This window comes from Pan paniscus, chromosome 8, assembly GCF_029289425.2.
Source record: "Pan paniscus chromosome 8, NHGRI_mPanPan1-v2.0_pri, whole genome shotgun sequence".
Classification (NCBI taxonomy): Eukaryota; Metazoa; Chordata; class Mammalia; order Primates; family Hominidae; genus Pan; species Pan paniscus.
Genome location: NC_073257.2, coordinates 80,493,600 through 80,510,645, shown reverse-complemented (window position 1 = coordinate 80,510,645; position 17,046 = coordinate 80,493,600). Strand labels below are relative to the sequence as shown.

The window sequence follows — 17,046 nt, the reverse complement described above, 5'->3', positions numbered from 1 at the left end:
GGCGTGTGCCTGTAATCCCAGCTACAGGGAAGCCGAGGCAGGAGAACCACTTGAACCTGGGAGACGGAGGTTGCGGTGAGCTGAGATTGCACCACTGCACTACAGCCTGGGCGACAGAGTGAGACTCTCTTTTCAAAAAAAAAAAAAAAAAAAAAAGGGTCAAGTTGTCATAAATACTGCTTAAGACTACTTACATCCATTTTTTACTAACGTTTACATAGCAGCTATTAAATATGTTATAAAAGTTGAGGGAAATAGCCATGTAAAACTTATTAAAGTGAGGTCCTTTTTTTTCCCCCCCTTTTTCTTGAGACAGGGTCTCACTCTTGCTCAGGCTCGAGTGCAGTGGCACTCAAGCCTGAGTCATAGTTCACTGCAGCCTCAAACTCCTGGGCTTAAGTGATTCTCCCTTCTCAGCCTCCAGAGTAGCTGGGACTATGGGCTTATGCCACGCAGCCTGGTTAATTTTTTTGTAAAGATGGAGTCTGTTCCCCAGGCCAGTCTTCCTGGCCTCAAGCAATCCTCCTGCCTCGGCCTCCTAAAGAGGTCTTATAAAATAATGAACTCCAATATCTGATTTCCCCAATTTCCTTCAAATTTTAGGGTCTTAAGGTATAAGTTATACATAATGCCAAACTATTGCATTTTACACAGTGAGAATTTATCCTTAAATATTGTTGGACTAGGATACCCCATTCTCCATGATGTGCTTATTTCATATTGCATGCCTGTATCAAAACATCTCATGTACCCCATAAATATGTAACTACTATGTACCCACAAACATTTAAAAAATAAAATGTTGTTGTACTATTTTAAGGTTCTTTTCATCTTTAAGGTTCTTTTCCTGAAGAGAATTCCCATCAGCAACAGATTATCTCTTTAAAGCATTTTTACATATGTTCTAATACATACAATTGTATAGAAAAGAGTAAAATGAACCATTACCCATTTCAATATTTATCATGTGCAGTCTTGATTTTTCATTTTTTCAATTTTTATTTTTTAAGAGACAGATTCTGTGTTGCCCAGCTTGGTCTTGAACTCCAGGCCTCAGGCGATCCTCTCACCTCAGCCTCCCAAGTAGCTGGAATTACCGGTGTGAGCCATTGTCGCCTGGCTGCAATCTTGTTTTTTATACTTCATCCACATCCCACCTCCCCAACCCAGAATATTTTGAGGCTAATTCCATACATATTTACATATATATACATCTCTCAAAGAAAATAACATTTTCCATTCTTCATATATCTATTCCTATAAATAATGTTCTTGGGGGGAAAAGTTTTCACATTTAATTTTTAGTGTTACCAATTTGAGCATTAATATTTTCTTCCTACTAGGGACTGGTTTGGCTGAAAGACAAAGAAGCAACACATTGTAAACTTTGTGAAAAGGAATTCTCACTCTCTAAGAGAAAGGTAAGGGAGGTAAGAAGTGAGTCCAAAAATTTGGGGTGCAAAAATGCTTCTAATTTTATTTAAAGTGTTTTTTTCCCTCTGATTTTTCTGTTTAATAGCACCACTGTAGAAATTGTGGGGAAATTTTCTGTAATGCCTGCTCTGACAACGAACTACCTTTGCCTTCTTCACCAAAACCAGTACGGGTTTGTGATTCCTGTCATGCATTGCTCATTCAGAGATGCTCATCTAACTTGCCCTGAGACTCCAGAACTAAATCCTTATGTATGAAATCACCTACAATGAATGTTATGATGTTGTATACAAAGGTAACCAGACAGCTCTTCTTAAGCGGCTTTCGGTCAGTATTTGGTACCAGTTTATCTTCTACATATTCAGCTCATGGAAATTACAAGTTATATATTTCCTTCCCCATTGTTTTTCAAAATGTATTTTCAACAGAGCATGCTTAAAAATCATGTAACTCATTAAAAGGCCAGATAGCAGAGCTAACACAACTTGCCTTATCTTGTAAAGGCCTTAAAAATAAGGCTTCAGATTGTTTTTTTCTTCTGAATTCTGTCAATTTGGTATTTGATGGTGCCTGCAATTCTCTTAATGCACTTTAAAGCTTCACAGTTCTGAAACTGGAAATGCATAAAACTTTTAAAATTATTAATATTCTAATTCAACAGATTTTCATTATCTTTGTAAGATTTCAACTATATTTATTTGCCCTTTCTTCTCCCCCTCTCCCTTTGCCTCTTGCATTAGACAGGGCCAATATTTTGTCCTACAAAATTTCCTCTTGGTCTCTTTAAAAATCAGTTATTGTCGTGCTTGCTGAAGATTTTCAGCTACAGTGGATTAAATTAAAAGGGGCATTATTTGGCCTCGGCCTCTACTTTTTTCCTTCTAATCTTGAAAGGAAGTTACATATAACCATCTTTCTTTTCCTGATTTATAAATCTTCCCATATGCTGTTTCACTAAATTGCTGTTTTTTTAAGGGGTGACTCAGACCCCAATTCAAAGATGAAAACACAAATCCTTCCCCAGAAAAAAAAGTATGTAATAGTAGGGGATGTTACAGGCTCCTTATAAAGGTCCTCTCCTCTAAGCATTAAAAGTGAGAAAAAAATCAGGACTTTGCTTTGGTAATGTATTAGAGTTCAGTTCAAAAAATTTTGTATTAACATTTTCATTGGAGTAAATTTTAGGAAGTATCACATTGTAGTGGCCTACCTGTATACATCCACAGTAAAATTTCACCATGTCCATTGAGCACCTCTATGCCAAGGGTGTTGAGATGATGAAATATACACTTGACCTATTTCTTTTTTTTTCGAGATGGAGTTTCATTCTTGTTGCCTAGGCTGGAGTGCAATGGCACGATCTCCACCTCCTGGGTTCAAGCAATTCTCCTGCCTCAGCCTCCCAAGTAGCTGGGATTACAGGCGTGAGCCACGGCACCTGGCCAGTACACTTGACCTATTTCAAGCTGACTCAATGAACACTAATCCAAGTTATATTGCTTATGGCATACTAAGAATTTAACTTGTATAAATTACCTCTGAATAGTTACATAAACACTATCACCATTCAGTATCCTATTTTTTACATTAATTTTTAACCATGCACTTTAAGTTTGTGAGCCTATAAAAAATACATAGAAAATTTATGGATTAAGAGCATTATATTTAGTGGTTAATCCTAGGTACCTCCCTGCCTACAAAGGAGTTCTTATTAATACTGCAGGATCTTTTCTTCATGAATATATGCTTCCATGAAATTTAAATTTTTCTGAATAGCCTAAGTATGAAATGAATACTTTACTTGAAGATCTATTTTTTCCAAAACCCGTAAATTTCCAGTCAGCTTTTGAGGTGTCAGATGTGACACAGATTTCTAGATGGTCTTTCTTGAATACTGACAGAAATGTCCTCAAGAGAGGATTATATTCTTGAACCATTTTGTATTGATAGGTGGGATGGGCTAACATTTTTATGATTACTGAATAAACAAAAAATGAAATTTTCAAATAGGCTTTTTTATTATTGTGCTTAGAACAAATTTTAAAATGTGACTTAAGTTGCTTAAATTCCAAGGCTAATTTCATTCAACAAACCATGATTTTGAGTCATCCTTTAAGTTTCTCACTTTTCAAAACTCATGTATCATCAACACTGATTTTTTTTTTTTTTTTTTTTTTAGGCAGCTTTTATGACAGCAACTTGCTCCATGTAGTTTTGGCTTATTTAAAAACTATACTAACTTTGGATTTTTCTGTTACAAGACTTTTAACAATCTGTATTTTGTGATTGTGAACTCGTATTCATTTTACTTTTCAAAAACAGACTTAACATACCATTCCCTCACCTAGCAGTACTACCACAATAATGCTATCATGGTGCCAAGGAATTACAATTGTAATTCTTCTAACCTATAATGTTTAAAAAATAAAATGTGAATTTTATGAACTAAATAAATATTTGGAAAATTAGCCTGCTTTAAAAGGGCAATTTTGGTTTCATTAATACTGTATACTTTTACTGCTTTAAGATGTTAAGAGAGTAATCCTGGGAAAATAAAACACACACAACTTTCAAAAAAGACAGGTGGTGTATGCCCTAATATTTAAATTGCTCATTAAAGGAAATGGATACAAGCATTAAGATGAATCATAGCTTCAGTCAAGAGGCTCCACATATATAGGCTGCCCCGGCTCCCTCTCCTAAATCATAGACATCGTATGTAGTACCACCTTCTACCAATTTGATTTTAGAATTAGTAACTGACACAAAGCATTCTAGGACAGACGCCATACTATTATCTCCCACATTGACATTTATTAATAACATTTCTGGCAAAAACAAGTAACAAGTTCAATAACTGAATTCACATCAACAGGTTTCATTTTGATCCATTAGCCAATTTGGAAAAAAGCCATATTGATCAAAGGGATTAAAATTAAAAAGCACCTTTTCCTTGCTACATATAGATTCTTTAAACTAAAACTCCAAGCAGGTATCAGATACAAAACCCAACTGCAGGATTGTTTTTATTGACTATGACATGGACTTGTTGCTTACATTTTTTTTAAAGTCATCATTTATACAGTTATTTAAACTCTATTGGGCAGAAAACTGAAAATACAACTGTGAGAATTATACTCCATAGTAAATACCTATGTACTTAATACTGAATTCTTGTGTCACTGAGAACCTCAACCCTACTCTAAGACATCTTGCGATAACCTGCAACTATCAATTTTTTGGAGACATTTTTGGTATTTCGGTCAAGTGCTGAAGGGATTTTACTCCAAAATCTATGGCTAGAATTCAGCTTCCAACACTGTCATACCCAGGTAACACAATTATGAATATTCAGAAATCAATACCTCTTAGATCATCAATGTTTCAGAGCTATGCCTGATAAATGACATTTGAAAAATAATAATATAGAAATAATTAGCTGAATTTATACTCCTGAAGCCACTTCATCTTTAGGCTTTATATTTACAGTGTTGTCCAGGAGGAACTAAAGAAAAAAGTTACACTAATTAATTATTTGTCAAGCTCTATTCCAGATGTCTGCTTAAGACTTGCAGTTTACGCAAAGGTGAACCATTATCCTCTAAAATTACACCACACTACTTCTTGTAGAACTAATAGTAAAATACATCAACCCAAATCTTATGAAGGCAGCACATCTTTAGGAGTAACTAGTATATAAAAAGTATCAACATCAGTGGTTTGAATATAAAAATTTATTTTTAAGTCAAAGTATGCAACAAATAAACCTACAGAAAACATTTTCCCATCACAATCTGTTGCTTTACCAAATAATATTTTGAAAACACATTCCTTCAGTCATTATAAAGTTCTTAAAATACAAAAGAAATTAAATCTGTAAGAAAGTCTAGTAGACCAGATGCTGTTGTCAAGACTTGTATGTTGGTGTTTTTGCTTTCAGTACATCCCACGCCATCCACCTCCACTCATGCCGCCTTGCCCATAGTAACCTCCACTGCCTCCACCACCACGGCCTTAAGAAAAAGATATTAAGAATCACTCAGCAGGAGATATCTGCATAAAATAATAAAAGTAATACCTGCACTTTAAAGTTTGCACTACATATGCGGACTAACACAAACTGAACTAGAGATACTTACCATAACCACCCAAACCATCAGGAGTACCATATCCTCCACTGTAATTGTTCCCCATTCCCATTCTTCCAACTGATCCATAGCCTCCCTGATTATCTTTAAAAAGAAAAAAGAAAAAAAATTGAGACTCATCGATAAGCAGCTAACCCTGCATATTTTAAAAACTTTACATACCCATTCCATCTCTTCCATAGCCTCCCATTCCAGAACCTCCCATGCCAGAGCCGCCTCCAGGAGTAGAATTCAAGAAGAGTTCAATATATCGATGTTCTTTAAGAAAAAAAGAAAGAGTAACAGGGGAGAAAGGAATGATGGATCAAATTCATCAATACAAGCTTTGTAAAAAAGATCAATTAAGTAATATTAAACAAAGTATGCTTATTAATTACTAGTACAGCGATATATAAAGCCCACAGAAAGCCATTATAGAGGTCAAATGGTTTTAAATCCCAACAACTGCCAAGCGTTACCTACAGATCTTAGAGCCTCTTATTTTATAAATTCACGTTTAGGAAATAAGATAGCGTGCCAAAGACACCACTTACGCATGTTATTTTTATCTTTAGACATGGCAGCTACTGCATCTTCATGTGTCACAAACTCTACATCTGCTTCTCCTGTGGCTCTGCCATCAGCTCCAATATCAATATGAACTCGTATTGGATTTAGTGGTGAGAAGAACTAAATAAAAGGAAACACTTATTTACTTTTCTATTGAGAATATTAAAGTAAATTACCACATACCTTGATTTTTCCTCATCAATTAAAACAAACCCTTCCACTGCCCTGTCAGACTAATAACTTAGTCAACTACAGAGGTTCTGTGAATATCAGAGTATACACTTAGGGATAATGTAAAGAATTTACTGCTTTTAAAATAAGCAGATAGGCAGGGCGCAGTGGCTCACGCCTGTAATCCCAGCTACTCAGAAGGCTGAGACAGAGAATCGCTTGAACGCAGGAGGTGGAAGCTGCAGTAAGCAGAGATCACGCCACTGCACTCCAGCCTGAGAGAGAGAGAGTGGGAGACTCTGTCAAAAAAAAAAAATGCGCGCACACACACACACACACACAGAGAGAAATACGGGATTATCATGATTTGGAACTATGCGGTTTGAATAAAGCCACCTATTTAAGACTATATGAAATTGTTCCCCAAAAGATATCATTTGGTTCTAATCACAAGTTAGCCAGGTTTTACACTATCATTAAAAGCACTTGGAACTCAGGCCAGTTGATTCCCAGTAAGATCTAGAGCACACCATTGCTTTTAAAGCCAGAGAGTCAGTACTTTTGGCCTGAATGGCCATTGGGTCTCTAATGTAACCACTCAACAGGTAGAGGAATGGTGTGACCGGATTTAGCCCATGGACTGAAGTTTGCTGACCTCCTAACAAATCTGAAACCAACCAGTTTCACATCAGTGACAACAGCAGCATCTATTCCTGTTATTTCCAACTCCTCAGTTTCTAATCACTATCTAGCCTAGAAAGCCAAACCAAATCACTAATATTTATATATTCACTCTTTGAAACCCTAATACAGGCCAGGCGCAGTGGCTCACGCCTGTAATCCCAGCACTTTGGGAGGCCAGGGCAGGCGGATCATGAGGTCAGGACCAGCCCAATCAACATGGTGAAACCCCATCTCTACTAAAAATACAAAAAGTTAGCCAGGAGTGGTGGGGTGTGCCCCTGTAATCCCAGCTATTCAGGAGGCTGAGGCAGAAGAATAACTTGAACCCGGGAGGTGGAGGTTGCAGTGAGCCGAGATCGCGCCACTGCACTCTAGCCTGGGCGACAGAGCAAGACTCTGTCTCAAAAAAGAAAACAAAACAAAAAACGGTACAACAAAAGACACCAGCACAAAATGGTATAGTCATCACCATTCTATGCTGATCAGTCTTTCATTATACTCTTAACTGGACTTCACGAATGTAGCTTTTTACTTGCTTGAATCCTATGTAGGTTGACACACAATGGATACAAAAATATCCATCAGTGATTAGAATTAAACGTAGATCTAATTAGCCAGGCGTGGTGGCGGGCACCTATAGTTCCAGCTACTCGGGAGGCTGAGGCAGGACAATGGCGTGAACCTGGGAGGCAGAGCTTGCAGTGAGCCGAGATCACACCACTGCACTCAGCCTGGGGGACAGAGCAAGACTCCATCTCAAAAAAAGAATTAAAGGTAGATCTATTTTTATATTCAAGGGATTTTGGTATTAAGCTATAAACATGAGAACATTAAGAATGCTTAAAGATTTAGACACCAGGATAAGTATAAAACCACTAATAGTTATTAAAAATTACTCACATTAGCAATGTCATTTTCAGTTGCACGAAAAGGCAACCCTCTCATATGTACGAAATGACCACCATGAAAACCTGAACTTGCATCACCAGCTCCACCATAGCCATGTCCTCCCATACCTGGAAAACACAATTTGCCAAGATTATAAACTATTACAGATACAAGTAGGGAAGTATACATACATACATACAAGGTATAAAGCTCTATATAGGAATGCACTGAAATTTGTCTGAATTAACTTTATACAAGTTTCCTATATTACCACTAAGAGCTTGCAAAGCAAATACTAAAATTTACCTATGAATAAAAATGTCTTTAATATTTATTTTACCTCTTCCATCTCTCATTCTGTCATCAAAGCCATCATTCCCATAGCCGTAATTATTATAGCCACCATAGTCATCAAAACCTCCATAACCTGTGTAATTTAAGGAGAAACACATGACTACACACTTTCCAGAGATAAATTTTATAATTTAGTTTACAAAAACATTTTGTGGTAACAGTCTGTGTAACTTGATTGCAAGTTTGCAATTCCCAACTTAAAACCTATGAAAAAAGCAGTCAACGTGATGGAAATTTAAAATCTCAGAAAGTTAATTAAGTTCAGACATGTAAATTAAATTTCATCCTTAGGCAAAAAAAGGTCAAAATATGCCAACATCTTAATTTTAATTTCTGTGTAAGTTTTCTAGGTGCCAATATGTGCATCAGTCAAGTCCCACAGCTAGCCATGGGAATCCGTATTTTCATGAACAGGTTTTAAAACCTAATAGGTACTGAAATTACTGCCATTTCTGTATTTCTTGACAAAGTGTCAGGAACATTAAGAAAATGACAACAGAACCTTTGTTCATTAGATACACATACCACCATCATATCCATCACCTCCTCGTCGCATTCTGTCATACATACTTCCACGCCCAGCTCCATAATAACCCCCTCTTCCTCCTATTGGTCTATCATATGGTCCCGGTCGCTGTCCCAGCAATCTTCTTGGTGGATCATAAAATCCTTTGATTTCACTCCTGCTACTTCTGAAGATCTCAATATACCTATTTAAAAATGTTTTAAGGTACAGGTTTCAGCATAAATGTATTAGTGTAAATTAGATACTGGACAAAATGCAGTAAGTTTTTCTATATCTAGATACATAACCCAATTTAAATTGCCTAAATACACCGTAAGTTAACAGTTTAAACCTACAAACTTAAATATTTAAGTTTTACAAAGAAATTAGTCACGGAAAACAATTCATAAAGTATAAATATATTTTTACTTTGTCTCTTTTAGTACATAATAGGTGTTTTAAAGGAAATAGGTGATTATACAAAAGCATTTATCAACAACATCCTACAGAGAAATGGAAACAATCTAATTTTAATTTAACTATTAGCATTAATTCCCCACCCAAATCTGTAGTTTCCAAGTTAAATTTAGATAATTATCAATTCTTTTAAACTACCCCAGAAAAATGTTATGGCTACCCCCCCATTTAAGCAATAGTGACCCACAACCCCCAAAAATAAAAATTTAACACCATCCCAAACTCTCCATCCCCACCTGTGCCCTATTCTTTCCTTGTGTTTCCCCAGAGCATTTTCTGCTATCTCCTTTGAAGCAAACTGCACGAAGGCCTCCCCTGTGCTTCTCCCCTGGTAGTCCATCGTCAATGTTATCCCATTTGGCACGATTTCCAACCCTTTAACCCAAGGACAAATAACCCCATCAAGGGGAACAGTGTTAAAGGCTGAAACATTCCCATCTGAATCAAATATTTAAAACAAGTCTAAACAAAACAAAACAAAACAAAAAAGCTTAGTTTCCCATCACCCCATAATACAAATGAAAGATTTTTTCAAATATTACTGGATTAAATAAATTTTTTGCGACCAGTGTAAAAAACACTATGTAATTACACACTCTAAAAGCCCACCTATATTACATGAAAAAAGGCTACAAAATCAAATATATGCTCCATATACTAATTCACGGTTCATTTCATCACAATTCTCAAATATGTTACTGCACATTAATTAGGTTTTACATATTCTACACATTCTGTATTGAATAACTGGAGCATATTATTTTAATACATTAACCAAGACTATCATAGTTAAACTTAAAAGTTCCAAAATCAAATGGGTTTTACAAATTAAAAACAGTAAAACAATACAAATATAAAATTACAATACTACTAAACTTTGACTAATACTAGAGGTACCTTGAAAGAACTGAACTATTTCCTCTTTGCTGCAACCAAATGGTAGTCCACGAAGTCGTACTGTCCCATCACTAGCGTCATTTGGACCATTATGTTTCATAACCCAATCCATCTCAATACCGTTTGATTTAAATGCTATAAAAAATAAACAAGCACATAGAGCAGTCAATCAAAATATACTCTTGTCAAGAGGTAATGAAGAAACACCTCTCAGAGGTGCCACAAGAGGAAATGTAACATGGGGCCAACTGCTGTGACAATGCCACAACAAAATTCTGGCCACTTTTCATATTTTGGGGTATGGAAAAGGCAATGAGACCTGACCCCCTCCTACGGAAAAGTACTGAATTTCGTAGTATCAATATTATATATTGCCTAATTTTAAGAAAACTTGCATAATTCTACTACCAGAGTCTTCAAATTATTTGTGTCCCCTGAATGCCAACTCTAGCCTTTCCTTATCTCTCAAATTTTCATTCACTACTTTTCAGGTTTTTATTCAACTGATTATTCAAATTCTTTAAAACTTATTCAGAAGTTGCATATAATACCAGTATCCACTAACATCAAGAGCCTAAGTAAAAAAATGCAATGAGTACTGATTGACGTTGGAAAAATATCACAGAAGTCTAACCCTTTTAAATGCACTACAATTTTGAACACATCAAACTGTCTTTGAAGGGCCAACACTCCCACCTCTATTTTAGCCAAATCTAGTTTAAACTCACCAAGAGCAAGATTATAAAATGACTGAATTAATCAGATTAAAACTGAAGTCAAAGGCCACTCAAAAGTGAATGCCTTCCAACAGTACTTGTGTTTTTGAAGCCACTGGAGACAGTGTTTAGAAACCAGTTTACTCAAATTTTTAATCAAATAGATTTAAACAAACTTTAATAGGTAATATACTTTTTAATAAAGCATAAAAGGTACATCTAGAAGCCCCCCTTCCCCTCCAAAATAACCTCAGTTCCCAGTTCCCTTCCCCAGAGGCAACCATCCTTCCTTTTAAAATTCCATAATATTTACAAAAGAGGTGAATGCAGAAGTCCTTCAGCTGCAGAAACTTACCAGAACCTTACAAATCTCACTATGCAGCTGTAGGAATCCTACTCACCTGAGTATTTCAAACCTTTCCCTCACCACCTCCTCCCCTGTAAACAAAAGTTTGTTCATTTGATTCCTTTATGTTTGAAGATCATATTTCGTATCAACAGCATTCACTAATGCTTAATTTCATGTCATCTATTTGTTGGTGCAACTCTTAGGGGTGGCATCCGCAAAGGGTAAAATATTTTTCCCTAGAATTCATGCACTTAAAATAAGCTAATGTAGAAATTCTCTGGAAGTGGTTAAGTACCTCTAGTGTCAATCACCTTCAGCCCTAGGTGCCACTCTAGACACAGAAAACCAAAATGGGAATACAAACTTTTAACTGACATTACAACTACTTGTTATGCACACAAATAAATATTATGAATGTTCTGGGTCTGAATCCCTACTCTGCCACTCACTGGCTACCTGAACCACTTTACCTCTGAGCCTCTTCAATTGTAAACTATAGCAGTTGTACCTGTACCTCACTGGACTATTCAAGTGCTTGGTCTGCCTCATGGTAAGCATTTACTGATGGCAATTGTTACTGGATTTTAAGGGGCCCTGCAAAAGCCAGTGAGCTATACCATACACAAAATATGTGAACCCTGAAGGACAGAAAACAATTCAAGCCTTGAAAAGAACTGAGAATTATTAAAAATTTTATTTCCCAAAGCCAGCAAAGGCTTTTAAAAGTTTAATATTATTCTAAAGAGTAGCTCTGAGAGGAGGAGGCCCCAACCCAGTTTGGGAAAAAAAAAAAGTTCAGAGATGTTTTGAAAATGCCTACCGTTTTATTTATTTATTTTTTTTAATAGCACCAACCTAAAAAACAAGTGTTTCCCATAAACGGTGATTTACACAGAACGGAAAAAGTGGTACAGATCTACCCTCACTGCTTCATGAAAAATTGAAGAACTCTGCAAATTCGACCTTAATCTGTTGTGAGAGGATCTTAGTGGTACGATTTGCATTTAAGGAGCAAATGCTTTAAAAAAAAAAAAAGAAAAGAAAAGAAAAAGAAAAATTAATTTACCCATAAATCTTAGCAATTCACAGGAAAAAAATACTAGCAAGCCACTTGGATTTTTGGATCAGTCTGTACCAATGATAAGACCCAATGAAAACAAAAAAGTGTTATCAGTGTTATCTGTAAGAAACACTAAACTGTTAACACAATTTTTAATTGCGGAAAACCCAACCGAACTCGGAACACTTAATCTATTTTATAGGGTGACTGTGTATGCAAAGCACATACAATAAAAACAGCCTCACTCTACCAACCCCTTCAAAACTAAAAATCCTACCTACAAAACAAAAACAAGAAAAACTCTAAGGGCACAGGAAGAAGCAATCTGCTCTAATAAAGCTGTCAGAAACTACTTAAAACAGTTTACTAATTATTCAGGATAATCCACCTCAACCTTTCTTTGCAACAATGTCATGGCTAATCACTACTCTGCTTTAAGAATTCTAGGTGCTAGTACCAATAAAAGATACCACAGTTAAAATATGAGGATAGCTTTGGTCAAGTTTTATGAGACTTTAAGTATAATTTTCTAAACATTACACCAAGTGAAACAAGCCAGTCACAAAAGACTACATATTGCATGATTCCATTTGTATTCATGATTGTCTGAGGCTTGAGGGGAGGGAGGATGCCAGCAATGGGAATGACCAGTAAAGGGTATGGATATCTTTTTGGAGTGACAAAAATGTTCTAAAATTAAATTGTAGTGACAGTCACACAACGCTGTGAATGTACTAAAATCCACTAAACTGTACATTTAAAATTGGTGAAGTTTACGGTATGTGAGTTATATACCAAAGTCGTTAAAGAAAAAAAATCCACTAAAGAACAAATGAAATAGAGAATCCTCTTAACACGGAGGCATAGCCTATCTTCTGAAGTAATACATAAAGGATTTTACGCATCAATAAATAACTTTCTAAACGGTAGCCCAGTGGTCAAGAAATGACAATGAATTTTATTTTTTGGAAAAAGTGCTGATGATTTAAGTTTAACAGAAAATTTACATCATTCCTTCCCAATGGGCTTGCTCTTTACAAAAACAAAAAACTAGACACACCCCTAATAGCTTAAGGAGGTAAGGTCTCTAAAATGTTAGTTCACTAGAACCAGGTTTTTATCTACTGCAGTTCAGTCAGTTGTTTACCAAAACAAGGAAATCAAAGATAACATTATTTTAAAAAGGCAATTAGATGGATTTCCAGATAACGGCACAAATGAAAAGAGGACAGAAAAAAGATGTGTAGTCCAATCCAATTAGTAAAGCTATTTGTTATATCATATATAACTTTACAGGACAGTCTGGACTATCTCTTCAAAGGGTCACTCAAACCTACTGTTTCAAGGTAAGATTTTCGTAAACTTTTCCTTGGCAATCTTGAGAAAGCATCACTGAACATCTTCAATAATAAGTTTTTGTTTTTAGAGCTGGAAAAGTAGGTAACAATATTCTTATAAAGTTTTACATGAATTATCAGAAATTCTTACTCTCAGGCCTTTCTCGTCCCTTTTGTACTGTCTTCAATGAAAATTACGGATCCAGTTCTCAGGACCCTCATCCGAATCACACCACCACCACGTGACTGGGTTTACAATTTGTTTTTCTGTTTAGTAGGCTTATTCCCTTGTTTAAAATACGATTACAGTGTACTATACTCCTAAAGAAAAAACATGCCTAGCTACCAAAAGAAAATAAACCATAACCGTATTTTGAAGTATTTTACTTCTAGAGCCTTAATGCCATCGGAAAAAAAAACTGCACAAAACACAACTCTTGGAAGATTTAACATCGAAAGCTCAATTTCAATACACACACATCTACCATCACTGGGTTGTTTTAACTGTTTCCCAAAAGTAAAACTTAAAAACAAATTCTAACATATATACGCCAAACTACGCAAAACAATTGCTACATCACCCAACCCCACCCCCAAAGTTCAAAAAGCAACAATTATAGTTCACTGGGTCCAGACGACCTACTTGAAACATGCCCATTTCACATTCCTATTTGATAAATCACCCACTTTTCTGCTCACAAAATCATCCCCGAAGTCCTTATTAACGTTTAAACATGAAAAAAAAAAAAAAACCCTTTGGAAAATCAGTACGTACTCTTTTCGAAGTTCCAAATCTGGAATATAAGGGCCGGCTAAGCGTCCTTTATTCCTCCCAGGAGACTTTCCGTTTATCTAGCTGCCCTAGAGACCAGAAAGCTAGGGAGAGTACGCCCCTTCCCCCTCCCGCCAGCAGCCAAGCCTGGCTTAAAACCCTTCGCCACCGGGCGGCAGAATTACAAAGGAGGCCGTCTGCCTCCTTTGTCCTGGATTTGGGAGTTGAGCACCTTCGTCGCCATTGGCTTTCCTCCCCCAGCTCCAGCCTCTCTCATCTTGGGAATCTGCGTCAGAAGTCACTCGCAGTCCCGTCAGCCCAGGTAGCCCTGCCGAGACTGCTGAGGAAGGGAGGCCGCGGTGGGAGGCCAGGCCCATCCGGCGCCATTTCCATCGGGAGCGAGCCCGGCAACCCCGATCCTCCCTCCACCCAACTGCCCGGCCTTTCCCTGCTCGCTTCACTACCCACCCTCATCCCTTCCAGGGAGCTTTGACCACCCCCTCCCCTGGCCTTCTAGATCAGTTTTCGGAAGCTGGGGAACAAAAAAGTAAAAAGAGCGGGGAAGGGCGGGAAGCCGAGGTGGCCGCGCCACTGTACCCAAAATGGCGGAGCCCAAGCCAGCAGGGAAAGGGGGAAATGCTGGATGTCCCCTACTTCGGGCCTCGGCGTCGTCCACTGAATTCCACCTGAGCAAGTCCTCCCATCGGCAAGCCGCCCTCCCTGAAGTGGGAGATGGTCGGGGAGGCGCAGCCCCGCCGCTTCCAAGCGGCGGCCTCCGAGCGGCGACCACCCCACTACCCCCCAACCCAGCCCCTCCCGGCCTTTCGTCCTTCTCCCGACTCCGCTCTCGAAACCACCAGCCCAACCTACCCCCTTTTACTTCAGATACCCTGTCAGGCGATAGTTACGCCGACTCTGGTGCTCGCGGGGTCCAGTTCAGAGAAGGGAGAAGTCGTTTGCCTCGTGTAGCGCTCGCCACAACGGTTCTCCCAACCGTCTCCAGCGGTGACAACCGCTTAGGGAGCTGCGCAGCACAGCTACTGGCTTGGGGGGATGGGAGGGAACGAGCAAGAAGTGGGGGGCGGAGCGAGAACTGCGAAGGCGGCCGGCCCCACTCTCGCGAGACGGGAGGGTCGGTTTCGCATGGCGCTGGCGGCACGCAGCGCGCCTGCGCGGTGGTGGGTTGCGCAGCTGTTGGGGGCGAGGTAGACAGACCAGAGGCTGTTCCAGGTAAAGAGCTGCAGCGCGCACCGTTTTTCTTGCTTACGTTAGAACCATTCAGTTTTCAGAGCGTACCATTCTGCCGCCTCGGGGCGATGGCAATGGCAGTTCTGCCAGTGTGTAGAAGGAACCGTGCCGTAGCGCTCTGGAGAAGTTCTCCGGTGATCTGCCCCCACCGTGAACAAATTCTGTGAGGGCCCCGCCCTGGCTAGGCATCGACGGCGCGGAAAGGGCCCCACGTGGTTCGACCGGCAAACGCGGGGCGGATTTTCTGGTCCACCATGTTTGCATTGTGCGGTGAAAAATAGGAGTGTTTCTGGGCCGCGAAGATGAAAGCGTCCACCGGGGCCGATTTCGGCTCTCGGGCTGGGTGTCCGCCTCCTTCCCCTGGCCCGGAGTTACTGGCCGCCCGCCAGCGCGCTTCGTCCCAATGTGCCGCGCGGGATCCGGGTTTCTTGGGTGTATTCATGTCCACCACGTTACCGTTCTCTCTGCAAATCCTTCCTCTTTTTCTCCTCTGGCCTTCGCGTTTTCATCTCTCCCGCCGTCAGTGCCTCGGAGACTGATTAGCCTGTGGAGGCCGACGTTGGGTTGTTTTTTATAGTTTTGCGTTGTTGAAAATTGCGCTTCCAAGTGACACCTAATAAATAAGTACGTTTTGGTTTTGCTGTCATGTCACCAAGGTTCCTAATGACACATTATGGCTTTTTTTTTAAGTTCCAAAAAAGGCTGGCCGCGGTGGCTTACGCCTTTGAGAGGCCGAGGGGGAGGATCGCTTGAGCGTAAGAGTTGGAGACCAGCCTGGGCAACATAGTGAGGTGCTGTCTCTAGAAAAAATACAAAGATTAGCTGGGCGTGATGGCAGCGCACGGGAGTAGATGGGACTCCCGAGTAGTCCCAGCTACACAGGAGGCTGGGCAAAAGGATGGCTTGTGCCCTGGAAGTTGAGGCTGCAGTGAGCCGTGATTGCGCCAGTGCACTCCAGTCTGGGAGACCGAGCGAGACTCTTGTCTCAAACACAAAGAAAAACCCCGAATTTCTGCGCAGAGGGTTAAGGGGAAGCCTGGTAAAGAGATCAGTGCAAGTTCATCCTGGCTAACACGGTGAAACCCTGTCTCTACTAAAAATACACACACACACACACACACACACACACACACACACACACACGCCGGGCGTGGTGGCGGGCCCCTGTAGTCTCAGCTACTCAGGAGGCTGAGGCAGGAGAATGGCGTGGACCCGGGAGGCAGAGCTTGCATTGAGCCCAGATCGCGCCACCGCACTCCAGCCTGGGCGACAGAGCGAGACTCCGTCCCACCTCCCTTTCCCCCCGCAAAAAATCAGTGCAAGTTCAAGTACAAAGGTAGGAACATACGTGGGGTGTCAGGAAGATGGGGTAATGTTAGAAATGTGGATGAAGCTAGATTGTAGACAATCTTCAATGTCCGGCCAAAAGACTTTCAACTTTGTGGTACAGACATTGG

At 39.4% G+C, this 17,046-nt stretch overlaps 3 protein-coding genes across 34 annotated transcripts in view; 2 read left to right on the top strand and 1 right to left on the bottom strand.

Annotated features, from left to right (window-relative positions):
* The window catches only part of RUFY2 (RUN and FYVE domain containing 2), a 63,941-nt gene extending 60,039 nt beyond the window's left edge, over nt 1-3,902 (top strand). For 10 of the 13 annotated variants that reach the window (XM_055092907.1, XM_055092906.1, XM_008955773.3 and 7 more), the window contains 2 exons: nt 1,344-1,421; nt 1,520-3,902. In XM_055092907.1, the coding sequence (XP_054948882.1) occupies nt 1,344-1,421; nt 1,520-1,663 (222 nt within the window). In that variant the 3' untranslated portion in view covers nt 1,664-3,902. Of the gene's footprint in view, nt 1-1,343 lie in introns of all 13 variants that reach the window. The other 3 variants (XM_063607695.1, XM_055092905.2, XM_063607696.1) reach the window with 2 other exon arrangements.
* A 324-nt stretch (nt 3,903-4,226) lies between these two features.
* On the bottom strand, nt 4,227-15,370 carry HNRNPH3 (heterogeneous nuclear ribonucleoprotein H3). Of its 7 annotated transcripts, none has more exons than XM_003830298.6 (10): nt 15,231-15,370; nt 10,108-10,242; nt 9,447-9,585; nt 8,754-8,938; nt 8,215-8,301; nt 7,887-8,002; nt 6,116-6,251; nt 5,745-5,840; nt 5,574-5,666; nt 4,227-5,447 (listed from the first exon to the last, which is right to left on the bottom strand). In XM_003830298.6, exons 2-10 carry the CDS (start codon nt 10,217-10,219, stop codon nt 5,371-5,373), a joined length of 1,041 nt encoding a protein of 346 aa, XP_003830346.1. In that variant the 5' UTR covers nt 10,220-10,242; nt 15,231-15,370; the 3' UTR covers nt 4,227-5,370. The 7 variants fall into 7 exon arrangements, with proteins under 7 accessions (XP_003830346.1, XP_003830347.1, XP_008954014.1 ...); XM_003830299.6 differs by having other exon boundaries at nt 8,799-8,938; XM_008955766.4 differs by having other exon boundaries at nt 15,212-15,349.
* Nucleotides 14,519-17,046, top strand: part of PBLD (phenazine biosynthesis like protein domain containing) — a 50,178-nt gene continuing 47,650 nt past the window's right edge. For 4 of the 14 annotated variants that reach the window (XM_055092911.1, XM_055092909.1, XM_008955764.3 and 1 more), the window contains exon 1: nt 15,473-15,571. The gene's annotated coding sequence lies outside the window, so the exon portion shown is untranslated. Of the gene's footprint in view, nt 14,664-15,446; nt 15,572-17,046 lie in introns of those variants that run through there. The other 10 variants (XM_063607700.1, XM_055092910.1, XM_063607701.1 and 7 more) reach the window with 5 other exon arrangements.

Bases quoted from the DNA above. Each gene is read 5' to 3' on its own strand.
- HNRNPH3 (XM_003830298.6), bottom strand. From the start codon at position 10,219: ATGGATTGGGTTATGAAACATAATGGTCCAAATGACGCTAGTGATGGG. The intron at 8,939-9,446 runs GTGGGGATGGAG...ATTTTTAAATAG, and splicing joins AAGGAAAGAATAGGGCACAG to GTATATTGAGATCTTCAGAA. The intron at 8,302-8,753 runs GTATGTGTATCT...TAAATTACACAG, and splicing joins AGGTGATGGATATGATGGTG to GTTATGGAGGTTTTGATGAC.